Source organism: Leptopilina boulardi, unplaced genomic scaffold (assembly GCF_019393585.1).
Source record: "Leptopilina boulardi isolate dan_hultmark-lab unplaced genomic scaffold, ZJU_Lbou_2.1 LbouV2_257, whole genome shotgun sequence".
Classification (NCBI taxonomy): Eukaryota; Metazoa; Arthropoda; class Insecta; order Hymenoptera; family Figitidae; genus Leptopilina; species Leptopilina boulardi.
Genome location: NW_026137815.1, coordinates 97653 through 117506, shown reverse-complemented (window position 1 = coordinate 117506; position 19854 = coordinate 97653). Strand labels below are relative to the sequence as shown.

The window sequence follows — 19854 nt, the reverse complement described above, 5'->3', positions numbered from 1 at the left end:
TTTTATCGAATCGAAAAATCTCAACATTATATGATTTTTATATCTAATTTTCTATATAGATAAAAGAATACAAAAATTATTATTTGGAAACTAAAAATAAAACGCAATAAGAAAATAATTTCGAAAAAAAATTATTTTCTATTAAAATTTTAGATGTGATTAATTTTTAATTATTTAAAAATCAGATTTGAAATTATTATTGTTTTTTTAATTTCGCTATATATAGTTAACAATCATTAATATTTTTATGACAATTTATAATAATTCTTGTAGAAAAATTATTTTGCGAAAAAATAAACATTAAGCGATACTTAACTTTTAGTTATTTGAATTATATACAATGGCTTTTCTACTTATCCTTATCTCATGGACTTCCACCTCGTGTACAATTATCGTTTCCGTATAACTACTCATAGGTATAACAGCGAGTGCTTATAGATGTGCCGAACGATAAAGAAATTGATCCCTTATGTTAAAAGGATAAATACGCGACATTAATTGTCTGTGAACAACGAGTCGGTGATCATCTCAACGTTTAAATCAAGAATTCGTATACAAATAAACAAACTTTTCTAACTTTTTTTTAATTATTTTAATAGAAAAAATATTTTTTCTTAAATAATTAAACAAAAATGTGTGTTTTATAATTTATCAATAACAAACATTATTGAAAATTATGTAGTTTTTATAATTCAGTGATGAAATTTATCGACAGTGTAGTTTTAGTGGGTTTAGGATTAAGGAATAAAAGAAGTGTCTTTTTTATCCTAACTTTTCGGTCTTAATCACCGAAATTTATTCTAAATATGTAAGTTTATGCATTTTTTTTTTTTTTTTTTTTTGGTAATATCTAAATTAATTTATAATAATTTATAATGTAGATTGAAAATAATGTGATTTTACTTTTGAAAAATATTTTTGAGATGCGTTTTGTCTCGATGTTTCTTTGAGGAGTTTCAAATAAAAACTGAGGCAATTCGATATCATCAATTTTTTTATATAATCATATTATTGTTAATCTATATTACAAATTATTATAAATTAATGGAAGATATTGAAAAAAAACAATATATAAACTTATATTTTTAGAATAAATTTTCATTGATAATCGAATAAAAAAGACACTTCTTTTATTCCATGACCCGAAAGCACCACTAAAATACACTTTCAATAAACAATAATAATAATTATTAATTATTTTGTGTAAACAATTAGGTATTTATTTAAATCATGAAAGAAATCGGCTCAAGATGCAAGTACGAAAAAGATCAACTTTCTTTAACTGACTTTAATGGTTTTAATAACGACAATATAAATGATATAAGTAAAAAATTTTAATATACTTAAAATTAGTGTTTAGATTCAGTGTTTTTTGTGTGTAAAATATTTGATTGTTTAAAAAAAAATTGAAGATTAAATTTGAAAATCAATGGTAAGTTTTTATTCAAAATATTGTAGATTTAAAAAAATGATTTTAAACATTTAAAAATGAAATATGACTTTAACAAAAATGACAATTTTTTATGTTAAATAACATTCTTTTTTAAAATTATTTTTTTAATCTTTTATAATTTTGTTAATGATTTTTCTAAAAGTAATACTTTTTTAAGGTCATTAATATTTAATTTAAAATAAATTAAAAACCTAATATTTTTTTATATGAACAAAATATATATAAAGAAAATTTAATTTTGAAATTATTATGATTATAGATACAGTATATTGTAAAAGTCATTTTTATAATAGTTTTTAAATTTAAAAGACCTTGAATATAGCGCTTTTTTAATATTCCCAGTAAATTCTGTTGGTTTTATTTTTTAAAACACCTTACATAATAGAAATTATTATAATTCATATTATATTTCGACTAAAAGAACTAATTTTAAAAAATTATATTATTTTCGCAAATCATGTTTCCAGAATACAAAATGAAAAGAATTTTGTTTAATTTTTTATTATTTCTTGTAAAATATTACCTGTTGTAGGTACATGTAAACGCTTTATATTTGAAAAAAAAGATAAAATTACTTCAATAAAATATGAAGTTAATCAATATATATATATTTCGTTTTCAAACATTTTTAATCATTAAACATTGAATCGCAATTTATTTTATATCTTTTGAGTTTTTCTAAATTAAACAGATATAAAGAGGAATCATCCTTACATCCACAAAAGATAATATTATATCATTTTGTAAGCAATAATTTATCACTATTGCCATTGTTAAATCTAAAAAAAAAATACTTGATCTATCGATCAGTAAATATGACAAAGAGTTTGTTTAACGAAAAAAAAAAATTTTCGGAAATATCCGCATCATGAATTTGATAAGTGTTTTATTATTATTTCCCCAAATCGTGTTTCATTTCAAGGTTTATTTTATCAAAAAGAACTTTTAATTAATTTTCTCTACCAGAAATAAAAAAAATTAAGATCATAAAAAATTATAATTATCATAAATATATCATATATATGTATTGACAATTATAATAAAAGATTCTATTGAAAGTCATATTTAAACAAAGCTAGCAATTGTTCCAAGTGTGAAAATTTAATTATGAATTATAATCTTAGATGTTAATTATTAACGCATAGAGACAATAAAAACATCTCAGTTTATCATCACAAATCATTTGTTAAACATGAAAAAACCCATTTGAAAAATTTAACTTTCCAAAATTATATTGAATTTTTTAATTAATTACGCTATTTATAATTCTAAATTTTCTATTGAAATTTTTACTTACTTAAATGAAACCCTACTTTTATATTCCTATAAGGGTAAGCTGTTTGTATTTTATATATTACAATATATTTCGAAAACAAAATATTAATGTTTTACGATTTCATCAACAGCAATGCTAAATATTATTCAAAACTTTCGTATAGATAAAAAATTTTTTAGTTGAGATTTTTTTATATGAAAATTTCACTGTTAATTAAAAATACTGAAAATATAATTTTCATACAGACGACATTCTTTACTAAAAAAAATTGTATCTTGAAATATAGTTTTTTACTAATTTGTTTATATTAATAATAACTCTACTTTTAATTTTCAAGTATAATATGAAAATCGGATTGTGTAAAAATGTGACATTCACAGTATTGTTATATTTATAATATTTATGTAGGTAGAAAATTTATTCTTCAATTACGTCACATAAAATGCGGAAAATCGTAAATGCACAGTTTCGGAATTAATATATTCAATCACAACATTAGATAATACAATTTATTATTAAATCGTGTGTAATTTTATTTTAGAATAAAAAAAAAGAAAAAAAAATAAATAGATCTAAAATTGTATAAAGAATAATGAAAATATATTTTTGTATTTTTCAGGGTAATGAAACATCAATTGTTTCCGATTACAGAACAATTAAAATAAACCCAATAAGTAATGGGCCGTCAAAAAATTTATTTCCTCATAATCGCATCTCATCAAATAGGGTAATTTTTTATATTGTTATATTTGTATTAAAATTTAATGTTTTTTTTTTATTGACCTAAATTTTACAATGTCAAACCTGACGATTTTCGTCTGAATAATTCTTTTTCGCATCGTATCTTGTTTAAGGGCGACTTTTCTTTCTTATTTTTCTTAAATAACTTTTTTATATTATTTATCATATATATCTAACTTAATTTAATATAATTGTTAGGCATAAAACAAGAAGAAAAAAAATTCGAAATCATCAGGTTAGACGTTGTAAACTTCAACTCAAAATTTTTTTCTTAATATTAATTTTTTTATATGTTTTTCAGTACACATTGTGGAATTTTATACCAAAAAATCTTTACGAACAATTTAGAAGGTTAACGAATTTTTATTTTTTAACGACAATTATTATTTCATTATTGATCGATTCACCAATTTCACCTTGGACCAGTGCTTTACCATTGTCATTTGTTATTTTTGTTACGGCCTGTAAACAAGGATATGAAGATTTTCTTCGTTACAAATCAGATCAACGGGTCAATTTATCATTTATTGAAGCTGTTCGAAATAATTGTGTTCAGGTGAGAGTTTTATTTTTATTTTTGTACATGGAAAAATTTTCGAATTATGTTTATTTTTAATTTAAAAAATTTTTATTTTGTAAAAGTAGATCTATTTTAGAAGACTTAAAATTATGAAATTATATTGAATTTAGACAATTTTTGTTCAGAGATGAAAATTTTTATTTGTCTTCGACTTTTGAATATAATGTTAACAAAACTGAAAATTTCCTGTTTTTATTATATAGAAAATAATGTAATATATTTTTAATATTTTTAAAAATATGTAGGTAATTAAAAAAAGATGAAAAAATCGGGAGCAAAGAAGAAAATAATTAATTTCTATTTAAAAAAATATTACATATTAAGATTCGTATTTTTTCCTTCGTTAAAATTATATTTAACAGTCGAAAAAAATTACAAAAATATACGTATAGGTATCATATTTTTCTATAAAAGAATGAAAAACATTTAATTGTATTATTTTTATTTTAAGATATTTAATTGTATTCTGTCTTTTAATCTTTCATGGAAACTAATGGAAATTAATATTAATTATATTGATTAACAAGAATTACTAGATTGTAAAAGATTTGTTAATAAATCAGTTGAAACATTTTTTATAAAAGCTCGTTAAAATAAAATATTAATTGGACTGCCTAAAGAAAAATTACACAATCTTGAGAAACGACTTTTTTAAATTTTAAACGAGAAAAAAATGATGGATTGGCATTAAAATTGTACCATTTTTTATGTCTCTGTAAAACCTATAATTTCATAAAAAAAAAATTATATTCAATAACAAATTTTACAGAAAATTTACTGCCAAGAAATAATTGTAGGGGATTTATTGAAAATTAATCGAAATGAAGATGTTCCATGCGATATGGTTCTTTTACATAGCAGTGAAACATCTGGTTGTTGTTACATTACAACGTCCAATCTCGACGGAGAAAGTAATTTAAAGGTAAAATATTGTTGATTTGTAAATATTTTTTTATTTACTGTTATTAAGTTTAAATTAATGATAATTTAATTACATACAATTAAAGTTATACATTAGTTTTAGTTATAGAGAATAATTATAAAATTGATAATAGGATTAATTTTTATTGCAGACTTTATATGTTCCTAAAATTCTGTCTTCTTGGGACATGTCGGAAATTGTTGCCTTGAATGCAGTAATAACTTGTCAGCATCCACAAGCCGATCTATATTCCTTTCATGGCAAGATCAAGGTTAATATAGGTAGTGAGACAATGAATAGATCACTTACAATAGACAATGTTCTTCTACGAGGATCAAGACTTAAGGACACCGATTACGTAATCGGTTGTAGTATTTATACCGGTCAGGATACAAAATTGTCTCTTAACTCGAAACAAATAGTAAATAAATTTTCCACAGCTGAGAAGTAAGATATTTTTATTTATTTCTATTTTATTTACAATAGCGATATCCATTTTTTTTTGTTTTTTGAAAATTAATATAATTTTATCTTGAAAAATAAAAATTTATTTTTTCATTGATTTTTGATCCTAATGAAAATTATAAATTTTAAGACCACTTTTAAATCTATATTTTATTACAGAAAACATTTAATAGTTTCGTTAAAAAAAAAAAAACTAACAAAAATTATGTTTTTCATCGAAAGAAAGTAAAAGAATTAAAAAAGAAAATTTATATATCATAATTGAAAAGCCCAAGAAAGAGCTTATCAAACTCTTTTTCTATGAAATATTTTTCTTGTTTTATATAAACAACAACTACAAAATGTTTAAAAAATTGTAAAATGAATCTAGATTTATAAAATTTGTTTTTAATTTTCCAGGTCCATAAACAGATATCTAATGGTATTTATCGCACTTTTGATACTTACATCTCTCATCTCTGTTATAATGCAACAAGTATTTAAATTTAATTCCAAATGGAAGGCTTATTTGGGAGAAACTAAATCAGAAAAATTTTACCACATCCTAATCAGCATGCTTAATTTTATGCTGTTATTTAATTACATTGTACCGATATCACTGTACGTTACTGTAGGTAAGAAAATTTAAATTTGCATTTTTATGCCCCCCATTACAATAAAAGAACTTTTAAAAATACAATAAAATAAATGTAGATAATAATAATTTTAATAAATTTTTATTTGTTAAAAAATATGATTTAAAATGAATGTAAATAACAAGCATAAGAATGAAATTAAAAATAAAACAACTATTTTTAATATATAATATTTATTTATTTCCTTTGGATATTTAAAAAATTTTGTTTTTCAATGAAATATTTTTTCATATTTTTTTCCAGAAATGCAAAAGTTTCTTGGTTCTATTTTTTTCACATGGGATCTCGATATGTACGATGAAGCTAGTGATGAAGCAGCTCTATCCAATACGTCAGATTTAAATGAAGAGCTTGGTCAGGTGGAATATTTGTTTACTGATAAAACTGGAACATTAACTGAAAATTTAATGGTATTCAAGCGCTGTTTTGTAAATGGAAAAATATATATGGAAAAAGACTGTGATGGATATCTCTACCTCTTACCACAAAATGGAAACGAAGAAGAAGCAGTGAAGCTTACATCTTGGCATGTAAAACATAAAATTATTTTTAAAAAAATATTTCACAAACTCGGTTTACACATGTTCGTAAATTCTAATGTTTCTCATGGGAAAATAAATTTTCATTAATTTATCTATGACCTGATTATTTTGTATAAATCAAATTTAGTTCGACATTTTTAATTGAAGTTTAACATAATTTTGTATTTATTTGTTGCTTTAGAAACAATTCAGAGAAATTAAAGAAAATTTCATTTCAAATTTAATGAATTTTCCAAAATATAAATCACTATAAGTTGAATAAATATTGATATGTAGGCCACAGATTGTATGACTTTTTCCGAATTTTTTTTAAATGCAACTTTTTTCGACTTATTTAAAAAAATAAAACTTTTTTAACTTATTTTATGAAATAATTTTGAATAATAACGTTTTAAAAAATCGACTTTTTCTACTCATTTTACAAAATAAAATTTAAAATGATTTTTTGAAATTTAAATTATTTAAAACATTTTTCAATTCAAAATTCTTTAAAATTCAATTATTTTCTAAAATTCTTGTAAAAAAGTTGAGCAATTTAAATTTACAAAATTTTTAAATCAAAATCTCTTGAAATTTGATTAATTGAAAAAATATGGACTGTTAAACTCAATTACTTTTAAAATTATCTAAAAATTTTCGCTAAATTAATAATTTTCAATAATAATAGTACCTATACTAAAACAAAACAAAATGATAAATTACATAAAAATATTATTTAATTTAAATTAATTTAATTATAATTTTGATTATTATGTATTTCAGTCGTCGCTATGGCACTTTTGGTTAAGTATTTCCCTTTGTCATACGGTTCACATAGCGCCACCAAGTCAAACAGCAAATGCAATTAAATTGCGAACCGAATATCGTGATAGTTTTAAGAAGAGGAAAATAACAAGAGTTAATAGCTCTCTTCTTATGCATCCATCATTACCAGAATATCAGGTAAGAACAAGAAAATACGATATTTCAATTCTGAATATTTATAATTGATTAAATAAATTTTCTTAATTAATGCAGGCAGCTTCAGCTGATGAGAGGGCTTTGGTGGAAGCAAGCGCAAGATGTGGAATAGTTTTCTTATCGGATCTTAATGATAAAATAGAAATTAAAGCCAAGGATCAGAGACTTATTTTTAAAAGACTAGAAACCCTTGAGTTTACTTCAGGTAAAGTATTCAATTTGCTTCCTCATGGAGATAGTATTCTAATCAAGAATTTTTTTATTTATATTTTTTCTATGTTTTTTCCCGAATATTCTAAAAATCGATTATTTGAAAATGTCACTCCATCTCTCACCATTGAAATTTTATGAATATCTCAATAACAAACATCAGAGGAGTTAAGGACTAATTCTTAAAACGGTTCAAGTACCAGCAAATTTTGAATTCTTAAATCTATCCAAAAGCAAAAACTTAATATCGTATTATAAATATGCTAATAAATAATGTAAATATCATATAACAAAATAAACTTTAAAACTTCTTGCTTCAATTGTTTTTATTCTTGTTATAGAGAGAAAAAGAATGTCTGTAATTGTACAAGATTCTTCAAACGATATATGGCTTTATTGTAAAGGAGCGGATTCTTCAATTTTACCTCTTATTGTTGAAACAGACATTGATGAAGTATCTGCTCAAGTTTCTGACTTTTCGATGGTATGTTTTTTAACCTTAATTAAATTAAAAGAAAGTAGAAGTTCCATAATTATGAGTTTTCTTAACGCAAACCTCGAATTATACGCTTTTTCGACTTTTCTTACATTTTTTTTAAATTTTTAAACAAAATACGTCTTTTTTAGTATATAATGCAAATCTTCTTTATTTCAATTATTTAACAAATTTTTCTCTAAATTAATTATTTTTAAAAATTTTAATGAAATTCTTCACAAATTATTCAATTATCTGAAAGCGCATTTTTCAATTAAAAAGTTTCCAAATTTAATTTTTAATCATATTCATCAACAAAAATCATTAAAAAAATTTCAATTAAAAATCACTTGAATTCAATTATTTGAAAGCATTTTTCAATTTGAAATTTTTGAAATTCAATTTTTGTTTGTAATTTCTAATAAATTATTCATCACAAAAACTTTCAATTAAAAATCACTTGAAGTTTAATTAATTTCAAAAATCTAAATTTTAAATCTTTGAAAATTCAATTACTTTTAAAAAATGTTATCTTTTATTTAATAAATTATTTTCAATTCTATAAAATTTAATTATTGTCTAAAATTTAACAAAATTTTTTGAAATTTAATTATTTTTAAAAATTTCAACTACAACTCTTCCAAAGTTCAATTAGTTTTAATAATTTTAATATTTCTTTAAAATTCAATTATTTAAAAAAGTTTTAAATAAAAACTCTAAAATTGAATTGAGCTGCCGGATCAAAGAAGGGCACATAACTTAATTAAAATTTTAAAAATTTACGTCTTCGATTCTGAAATATTCGAAATAAATTTTCTTGATAATATTTCTATAGAATTATTCTTATTAAGGAATTAATAAAATGGATTTAATATCTAATAATATTAATTATTTAAAGTAAAATACTTATTAACTAATTAAATTGAATTAAAATAAAAAATCGACTTTTTCTACTGTTTTTGGAATGTAAAACGACTTTTTTTGCGCCTTAAAGTCGATCCGAAGCCTGCTAAGATTTAAAGTTTCTTATATTTAAATATTTTGTTTTTTAGTACTATATTTTACTAAAATTTAATAACTATTTTCTATCAGTGCATTAAATTTATGTTTTAGTACATGCATCAAATAAAAAAAATCTTTTTTAGTCTTTTAGTGTAAATGTCACCTATCGTCGAATTTTTTTTGGGAAAGAAAAAATATTTGTTCATTTATACAATAAAAAATTTTTTACAGAGAGGTTTTCGAACACTTGTAATTGGTTATAAAAAGTTGGATAGTTTAGATTATGAGAAATTCATGAGGAATGTGGAAAATGCACGAGAAAAAATTGGCGATACTAGAGAACATGATATATCTGAAGCATATGAATGTTTTGAAAAAGGTCTGACACTTTTAGGTGTTACTGCAGTCGAAGATCGCCTACAAGATGACGTTCCGCAAACTATGGAAAGTTTGAAAGCTGCTCATATAAAAGTACGTATTTTACAATATTATTTTTATTTATTTATTTTATCTAATAAACGGTTTATACAAAAAATAAAAAATTATTTTTTATTTCTTTAAAGATTTGGGTCTTGACAGGAGATAAGGCAGAAACTGCTGAAAATATTGCTTTTCATTCTGGACATTTTAAGAAAGGAACCGACGTCTTAAGGCTTATGAATGAAAGTTCTGTACAAACTTGTTTTGCCACACTTATCCATATTGAGTAGGTATTTTTAGAAAATCCAAAATTATAATTGTTATACAAAAATATAAAAATATTACATTGACTGCTTATTCGAATTAAGATTTCTTCAAGACAAAGACTTTTTTTCATTTACAGAAGAAAAATTAAATTAGAACCTCTTGCCAATTATGGTTTGCTAATGGATGGATGTAGTATGGCTTTTGCAATTACTTATTTTCCAAGTTTACTTCGGAATGTAAGTCAAAGTTGTGAAGCTGTTGTTTGCTGTAGAATGTCTCCTTTGCAAAAAAGTGAGGTAAGTAACTTTTATATATACATATACAAAAAATAATTACGAATTAAAATTTGTAAAGTGTGCCAATATTTTTTGAGTAGTTGAAATTTTGTCATGAAATTTACGTTTTTCTTTTCAAAACAATGAATAAAAAATATCAGTTGCACAGTTTTGCCAAATTTGAAGATTTTTACACGTTATTGTTATAAACATATTTGGGCGTCATTTTACAAATTTTTATTTTTCTATTAAATATCTTTATATTGTAATTTTAAAAATGTAAAATTTATTAATTTTTCTTCAGATTGTTCATCTAATAAAACATTCTAAAGGAAAACCTATTACAGCAGCAATAGGCGATGGAGGAAATGATGTTTCAATGATAAAAGAAGCTCATATTGGTATAGGTATCATGGGTAAAGAAGGCCGTCAAGCAACAATGAGCTCAGATTTTGCATTTGCCAAATTTAAGTTTTTAAGAAAAGCTTTACTAGTTCATGGCCATTGGTATTATATTCGAATTAGTAATTTAATACAGTATTTTTTCTACAAAAATATAGTCTTCGTAGCACCACAATTTTTATTTGAGATTCATAATGGTTTTTCCGAGCAGGTAAGGAAATTCATATTTTTTTTCCTTACAAAAATTTATATCAAACATTAAAAATTGTTTATTTATAAAATTTTTGTTTTCTTACACTTGTCAGAAAACAATTTTTTTAATTTGAGTTTTAAAATATTATTATTATTTTATTAAATTAAAAGTAATATTTATACAGTGACCTAAAAAAAACCATTGAAAAAATGGGATATTTAGAGTAAACTTTTTTTAAAAATGATTTCAGGCATTGTATCATAGTTTCTTTATGATGTGCTACAATGTTATATTCACATCTCTTCCAGTTTTAATGTACGGTTTACTGGAACAAAATTATCCTGCCAAAATACTTTTACGATCTCCTCAATTATATCTTCTTCATAGGAAAAACAGTTTATTATCATCTCGACAATTTGTGATTTGGTTTTTAACAGGTAAATTTTTTCTATACGTATAAAGTTGGTTAGATAATTTAATATTTAAAAAAAAATTTGTTAAACAATAAATTATATTTTATATTTATTAATGCAATAATTTATAGGAATTTGGCAAGGCTGTGCAATCTATTTTTTATGCTATTTTTACTGGATAATAAATCCAATAATTTTATACGACAGTACTACCGCAGATCATTGGACTTTTAGTACTTGTATTTTTCACATAGTTGTTTTAACAACAAATATTCAAGTAAATTTTTACTCAATTTTATCATATAAATAGTTTCATGATTTGTGAAACTTTTATTTCTTTTATCCTTTATTTAAATGAAATTTCATAACTCTTTTTTATTTGTAGATTTTATTACACAGTTATTATTGGACTACGCTTTTTGTATTCAGTGTAATAATATCGGAAGCAGTATTTTTTGTTGCTGCTTTTTCTTATTGTTCAGTATTTTTGTAAGTAACTTTTAATGCATTATACCGTTATCATTTTATCTTTGTGTCTTCATTTAACATTTTTTTAAAGAATCAATAATTAAAGAATTTTCAAGCATTTTTCCTATTGCGAGAAGCATAATTCAGTAAAGAAAAAAAAATCCACCGAAAAAAGAAGGTAAAAAACATGAGAAAATATTTATGTCATATTTTTTTAAAGTTGCGATGTTTCGATGGTGTTACCATCATCAGGCTAATTTATTTAATAAGACGTTAAATTTATATTTATATTTATTTTAATGTTTACTATAATTTTAACTTTGACTAGTTGAAATGTAATAGAAGTTTAAATAAATATTATTAATATATATTTTACGTGTTATTTATTATTAATTTGGTGTTTTATTAAATAAATTAGCCTAATAAAGATAGACTTCCACTTCCATTGAAACGTCAAAACTTTAAGAAATGTCATAAATATGATTTTACTATTTTTATCTTCCTTTCGGTCGAATTTACGTTTTATTCAAAAAATTTGTTTCTAATTTCTATTTTCAGCAACCATGACGGAAAGGTTTATTGGGTGTTTCACAAATTAACATTGTCTCCAACATTTTGGTTATTGACACTATTAGCTCTTGTAATCTGTTTATTACCAGATATTTTAATAATGGTTTGCAATACTTATAGACCTTTAAAATTAAAGCCTAAATTTAATCATAGTAATGAAGCGAGAGTAAATGATGGATTTGTATCATCTACAACAGATATACCATTGCAGGTATTAAATATTTATTTTACAATAAAATACTATCATATAATTTTATATTCAGTTATATTATTCCATATCAGAAATAATTATACGCTATCAGTGGAAATGGGACGTACATTTATTTTTAATTTTTTTTTATCATAGTCGTCAACCTGTGTAAACTTTTAAATAAATTAATTTAAAAATTTTTTTATACCTATATTAAAGTACTAAATTTTAGAAAATTTTCCCCGAAATTTCAAGTTGATTCATATCATCAAGGATTTACCTATTCTTGTTGAAAACATTTAACGCTTTTTTTCGAAATAATGTTTTACTAGTTGGTAACCATTATTGTGTAACATCTATTGCATAAATCGAGTTGCTCTTTGTTTTTACTTTTTCTGCAGATAACACTCAATTTACAAGTTATAACTTAAAATGTTTGAAAAGAATTTGCTATGACAGAAAGTGAATTTTTTGTAAAAAAAACAAATTTCATTATTTTGACAATTTTCAAAAATTTAAAAATCCACCACTTTAATACTTCTGAGAGTGGATCACATAGTTAAACAATATTTTAGATTTTTCTTTAAGATAGATAGTAAAAAGTCTTCTAATGTTCTAACGCTATTTCACAAAATTTTATTAAAAGTTGAAAGATGTACGAAAAAAATAAAAAAGAAAATTTGTTATTTATATTTTACATAGAGGAAAAAAAAATTTTATATTAAAATAAAAAAAAATTTTTTATGTGTAAAAGTGATACTCTCTCATTTTCTTTGGTAAATAATTATTTTTGATAATTAGTTTTCTATTAAATTTAAAGATATTAGCAATATTTTAAAATTTTCTATAACATAATGATAAAAGATTATTATTAATATGCATATTATTCTTTGTTATCTTAATATATTTGACTTGTCATTAATGTAATAATTTTTTTTTCAGACAAGACATAATAATTTTAACCTAATGGCAAAATGGAAAGGAAGTTTTTCAGTCAACAACGGTGTCTGATATATGTATGTACAATGGAACATAAGATGTTCAAATGAAATTTTACTACCATAAAGTTCTAATGTATATTATACGTGTCTAGTCTTCGAGAGTTGTAAACGCAATAATGTGTCATGCATTTGTCAGTGCAGTGAAAAAAGTGTACGTATTTTTTTAAAAACCAATTTACTATATTGAAAAAATAATTTAAAAAAGTGATTATTTCTTTATAAATATTTGCCATTACTTAACATTTTATTATTTTAAAACTGTACATATTTAGTGAGAATGCTAGATTAGATAATACTTATTTTTTAAAAAAATAAAAAGTATTTTCATTTATTTATTTAAACAATAATTTTTTAATATTTTTTTTTTATCAAAATTCGCCCGATTTTTTAGCTTGTAAATAAAGCACTAATGTACAAAAATAATCTAAAGATAAAATAAATCATGTCAAAATTGAAAATATGATAAAAAAGTAAAAATAATAAATTGTACCTGACAGAAATAATAATAATAATTATTATTATTATTACAATAAATTAAATAAATAAAAAGTATAGAAATTAAAAAATGAAATAATTAAATAAGAAAAATAAATAAATATAAAATCGTATAAAATATAAATGCAAGACGTAAGAGAATGAAAAATAATTATTTCTATTTAAATCAATCAATCCAATACGTATATACTGGCTTCAATTTTATTACTTAATTAACATTTTTCAAAGAGATTGAGTATAGTGTGACCTCAGAACGTGTATCGGTTTAAATCTAATTATTTATACTGACCCGTGACCGGCGTAAGACAGTTCATAGTTCTCAACTGTAAGATGTCATTTTTGCATATAAATTCCAAGAAAGTCTGATTATAAATACCTGCTGCTATAGTATTCGAAAAAAAGATACAGGCTTGTATCAGAAACGACTGTTAATGACAATTATAAGACAGTTCTTTTTATATAAATTTATTAAAAACTTTTCCTTCAACCTTTTTTGAATAAACTAAGCATAGATAGGGATTGATTTTACCGACACGGTCTGATGTAAACCGGAAAACATACTGCACGTGGTCAGAAGTTGTCAGACGTACTTGTGAAAATCAAATTTTTATCTTTGCGTTAATTTTCTAGTCTTTTCATCACCGGTCATCTATTTTTGGGAGATCTTGTAATATCTGTTTTTGTTTACATGGTTTTGCAATAAATACTTATATTTATACTTATATACTTATTTTTATATTTTAAATATATATTATAAATAAATGTATTAAATTTTGTATTAAAAAATAACGTTAATAATAAATTTTAGAAATTTTTGAATTCATTATTTTAATAAATAATATAGATTAATTAAATTTTAATTATAATTTATTGTGACGGGAAACTATTAATTATTAATATTAATGAAAAAATTTAATTGTAAATTAAATCAATCTTTAGGGCATTTGACATCAGCGCACTCTCAACCCCTCGGTATTCATCAGAACTATAATTTACAGACGAACACTGCACTCTGCACCTGCACCGCAAGACTAGTCCTATAGAAAAAAATCAAATACATCTTATCTTATCTTTATTTTTGTCTATTCTAGGTGTGTTTTTACCTTGGATAAAAATAAACGCATGAATATTTGATTTCTAACTTTTTAAAAACATCTAAACGAACATTGAAAAGTAGTTCGTGGTTTCTGATAATTATTATTATTATATTCCAGAATTAGATTCTAGTCCATGTGGTATTTTGTGATAATATTTTACTGCTACAAAGCTATTAATGTTAGTATATCGCCGGGGAGGCAATAAAAATTGTTGTTTCAAAGTGTAATCAAGTTTAGTGTAGAACAACCGGACAATAATGTTCATTCTCTCTCAACATTTGTAAATATAAATATAGTTATTCATTGAAGAGGTGCTGAGGATGAAAAACGTGACAAGCAATAGATTATAAGATATATAGGTAAAAAGATGTCATTTTTCTTTATCTATTTACAATTATTTTTCTTTAACCCGTGTTTGAATTTTTGATAAACATTGTCTTTATTTTATCGTATAATGTATCATTGAATTTAAATAATAAAATTTTTACGTTTCTATATTATTTTATTTATTCTAATTTTCATTTATATCAAAATTCATAGAATTAAAATTTTTCATACAGAATTATTAAATATGGAACTTTTATAAATAAATTTACAAAAAAATACAAATTTGTATAACAATGAAAACTTGTTTGTATTTTTACATAAATGTTATTTTTAAACATAAAAATTGATATGGAAAGAAAAAAATATGAATGAATATATGTGAATATATATGAATGAATGTTTTGAGGGTATATAAAAATAATTCCTAATAAATGAAAATTAGCGTTTTTAAATTACAAACAATAAAATTAATGAAGATTTTAAAAATTACCCAGTAGGTACACTTTTCGTTTTGATAACATTAAGTTACCTTTTATGTTACTATGTTACTATATTTTGATGCCTTTACGTTACTGTGTGCCCACTGGGTATATTGACCAAAAAATTTGAATTATATATACATATGACGTATGCAATGACTAGCAAATTTGTAAAACAGATATATATACGTATGAGGCAAAAATCCTGAAGTGATCCAACTTTAAAATTGAAGGTTTTCGGATCGGACTGAAATTTTCACAAACTTTAGTACTATGGGTGAGTGTACATACATTATTATTAAGTTTTATGCAAAACTGTAGAGGGGGGAGAGGGTTCAAGTTTCTCGTCAAATGTGAACTGTGGATTTTTTAAAAAATCGTAACTTTTATATAAAGGGATGAACAAAATTTTGACCTATATGTTTTCGAAAGATTTTTTTCTGCTCTTTGTAATGGTGAAAATATTTTTTTTTAAAATTCAAAATTTGCCCCTTTTTTTGAAAATCAAAAATATTTTTAATTTTATTTTTCAAAAGGACACTTTTTTTTTCTTTTTTTTTACCCTCAAAATAAAGCTTAAGATATATACTTTCAATACCAAAAAAAAACTAGAATGAGGTTTTTTTTTGTTTTCGAGATATTAATTAATTGATTAATTAATTAATGTTTATAACAAATGAAATATTTTACAAACAAATAAAGTAACCGTAATTCTGAAGTTAGCAATTGAAAGTTAACGTAATTCCGCATCCAACGAGCCCAATTGTCAATTGCAATGTTAACTAATTGTTTATTAACAATCTACTTATCCAAAATACTTCACAAAGGGCTCGTTGGATGCGGAATTAGCTTAACTTTTAATCAAAAATTTTCAAAATCAAATTTTCAAAAAAGGCGCAAATTTTGAATTTTAAAAAAATTTTTTTTCACCATTAGAAAGAGCAGAAAAAATTTTTTCGAATACATATAGGTCAAAATTTTGTTCATCTATTTATATAGAAGTTACGATTTTTTAAAAAATCCACTGTTCACATTTGACGAGAAACTTGAACCCCCTCCCCCCTCTACAGTTTTGCATAAAACTTAATAATAATTTATGGGTGAAGTACTCACCCATAGTACTAAACTTTGTAAAAATTTCAGCCCGATCCGAGAACCTTCAATTTTAAAGTTGGATCACTTCAGGAATTTTGCCTCGTATATATTTATTCATATCTAGGTCAATGAAAATAAAATTAAAGTTATATTGTTAATACGATAAGTTTAAATTCTAGGAATGTTAAAAAAAAAAAAAATAGAAAAATGGTTAGTACGCCACGTTTGAAAACTTGAACCTTTAGGTATATAGCTATAATTTTGCTTTTGCTATAGTTTCTACAATAACTTTTTTTAAAAATATGTATGTTTATTGAATTTTTTAACTTTAAAATATCAAAAAATCCATCATGATATTCGTGTTTAGCACTAAATTTTACTTTAAGGATGCATCCCCCTTCAAATTAAAATTGTTCATACATATAAGAATTATATGTTTATTATTAATTATTATATTAATATTATTATTAGTAACATACACTGTTAGAAAAATCTGTATTAGATTTAATATACATGCGTATGAAGCGAATATGCACTACAGGTATTGAAATCTAAGATACATGTATATTAAATTTAAAGTGACAACATGGCGGCTGTAGATGCCTATTTCACCAAACGGTCATTATTTCCTTGATATTGAAAATTTATTTGAAATTGAAACAACAGTGCGTAATTCTTTAACTATTGTGTTGTTTATGTCCAAATAATGTTTTATAAGGGGAAAATTTTTCAAAAAAAACATTCTAAATACAAGAATTTTAATACTTATATGTGACATTTAGGTTAAGTACTATAAATGTCAAATTATATACATTTTTACAATGTAAATTGATTTAAACTTGTATTTACATGAAAGAAATTACTTTGCTTTATTAATAAAAACCTTATTTTGTACACAAGAACATGTATAAATTGAGTAAAATGCAATTTTTTTATTTGAATTTTTTTCAGTGACAAAATTTAATATACTTTGTATATGAATTACACTCTAATATACCAGTTTCTTAAATTTAAGTACTTTATGTATATTAAAACTACAAACATTTTTAACAGTGTATTTTAAAAGTATAAAAAAAGTTTTAAAGTTTTAAAAAAAAGTACGATACAACTTTAAAATCTGCGAGAAAATTAAAGTCCCTTGAAAAACGTTTGTCTTTCACATTAAGTATATCTCCGTCAAAAAAATTCGTAGGGGGGGTAAGACTCCGTCAGAAATATCACGATTTGCAAGGGGTCTTTCGATTTCTCTGAAACTGGGGGAAGTAATAGTCTTAAGTGAAATAGTTTAAACCCCCAAAGGATTTTAAAAAATTTTCAAAATTGTGCCCGCTACGCGATTTTCGAAAACAATGCATTATTTTTTAAAAACTCTATATTTCCGAAACTGTCAAACGGATTTTGATAAAAATTACAGACAATATAGCTAAATATATGTAGTTTAATTTAATATTGTAAAAAAATTTTTTTTTGCAACACTAACCTGTAAAGTTAAATTTTACACACCGAAAAGTGTGTGTAAAGAAGCTCTTTTTCAAACGGTGTGTAAAGTGATTCACTTTACGCACTGAAATTTACTTTACCCACTGAAATATTACTTTACGCACTGAAATTTACTTTACGCACCGAAATTTCTCTCACATAATATAAGGATTGTTTTAGACCATACAAAACCACAAAATTAAAAAAAGAACTTTACTTTTAAATTCATACACTCCTGCTTAATGATATTTTTCCTGATTTTCGATTGATTTTTTTAATTCTATACAATGGAAATTATATTCCAATAGAGAGTTGGAATTCCTCAATAAAGGTGAAATTGTAAGGAATATTTTACTCCTTATTACAAGAAAAATTATTTGACTTTTTTTGGGTCAAAATTCAAAAACAATTTTTCAACTATGTAACACTTCGAAAAGGTATGTTTTAAACAATAACATATTAAAATATTGTATTGAAATCCGATTAATTGTTTTAGAAATATTTATTTTTAAAAAATAACCCAAGAAGCACGTAATATATCCTCAATATCAAGGTAATATTACACGTGAGATTTGTAATATAACGCTGTAATATTACAGTAATCTTACAGTGATCTTAAAATGTCCGCCTCAAGGTAATATTACCGGGAATATTACTGTAATATTAACGGTAATATTACAGTAATATTAACGGTAATATTACAGTAATATTAACAGTAATATTACAGTAATATTACAGTAATATTACAGACTGATTTGAGTTATTCATATAGCATAAAAAACGTAAATATATTATAAGTCAATTTGGCTTGTTGGTAAAACTCTGGACTCGTGTGCTTTGAGTTCGGGGTTCGATTCCCTGGATGGGTAGATTTTTTTCGTAAAGAAATGTTCCCATAATATTACTGTAATATTCTCTAGTAATATCACCTTAATATTACGGTATAATATTACTGTAATATTACCTTAATATTAGCGCGTAATATTACAGTAACATTACTGGTAATATTACCTTGAGGCGGACATTTTAAGATCACTGTCAGATTACTGTAATATTACAAAGTTATATTACGAATCTTACATGTAATATTACCTTGATATTGAGGTTATATTACGTGCTTCTTGGGAATTGTCAAAAAATTCAATATGGAGTAACTTTTACAATTTTGAACATTTTTAAAAATTCTTAGGGACTTTCATTTCTTATATCCAGTACTACAATTTTACCAAATTACAGACGAATCCAAAGACCCCTTGCAAATCGTGATATTTCTGATGGAGTTTTACCCAGGAAAAAATAAATAAATAGTTTTAAGATTAAATATTTATTAAGAATATCACATTCTTAATATTATAGAATGACTTAAGAATATTTTTAGAAGAACATATAATCGGTGAATATTATTTATTGTAAAGTTTGAAG

General features: G+C 23.3%; 2 protein-coding genes across 6 annotated transcripts in view; both read left to right on the top strand.

Moving 5' to 3' along the window:
- Positions 1-428: 428 nt before the first annotated feature.
- LOC127280898 (phospholipid-transporting ATPase IF) lies at positions 429-15305 on the top strand. Of its 4 annotated transcripts, none has more exons than XM_051304211.1 (21): positions 429-550; positions 1216-1432; positions 3349-3456; positions 3772-4026; positions 4820-4972; positions 5124-5419; positions 5837-6051; positions 6316-6602; positions 7377-7556; positions 7632-7779; positions 8126-8268; positions 9493-9732; positions 9825-9967; positions 10085-10244; positions 10528-10836; positions 11069-11255; positions 11363-11508; positions 11617-11720; positions 12258-12480; positions 13402-13611; positions 15170-15305. In XM_051304211.1, the coding sequence occupies exons 2-20, from the start codon at positions 1430-1432 to the stop codon at positions 13468-13470; spliced, it is 3369 nt and encodes a 1122-aa protein (XP_051160168.1). In that variant the 5' UTR covers positions 429-550; positions 1216-1429; the 3' UTR covers positions 13471-13611; positions 15170-15305. The 4 variants fall into 4 exon arrangements, with proteins under 4 accessions (XP_051160168.1, XP_051160167.1, XP_051160169.1 ...); XM_051304210.1 differs by having other exon boundaries at positions 429-634; XM_051304212.1 differs by having other exon boundaries at positions 429-725.
- Positions 14967-19854, top strand: part of LOC127280903 (uncharacterized) — a 13692-nt gene continuing 8804 nt past the window's right edge. The window contains exon 1 of one of the 2 annotated variants that reach the window (XM_051304240.1): positions 14967-15411. The gene's annotated coding sequence lies outside the window, so the exon portion shown is untranslated. Of the gene's footprint in view, positions 15412-19661; positions 19826-19854 lie in introns of those variants that run through there. The other variant, XM_051304242.1, reaches the window with a different exon arrangement.

What these genes read in the sequence shown, in the direction of transcription:
- LOC127280898 (XM_051304211.1), top strand. An exon ending in ATAATGGTTTTTCCGAGCAG is followed by an intron (nt 10,837 to 11,068) that starts GTAAGGAAATTC and finishes AAATGATTTCAG; the next exon opens with GCATTGTATCATAGTTTCTT. An exon ending in TGTGATTTGGTTTTTAACAG is followed by an intron (nt 11,256 to 11,362) that starts GTAAATTTTTTC and finishes AATAATTTATAG; the next exon opens with GAATTTGGCAAGGCTGTGCA.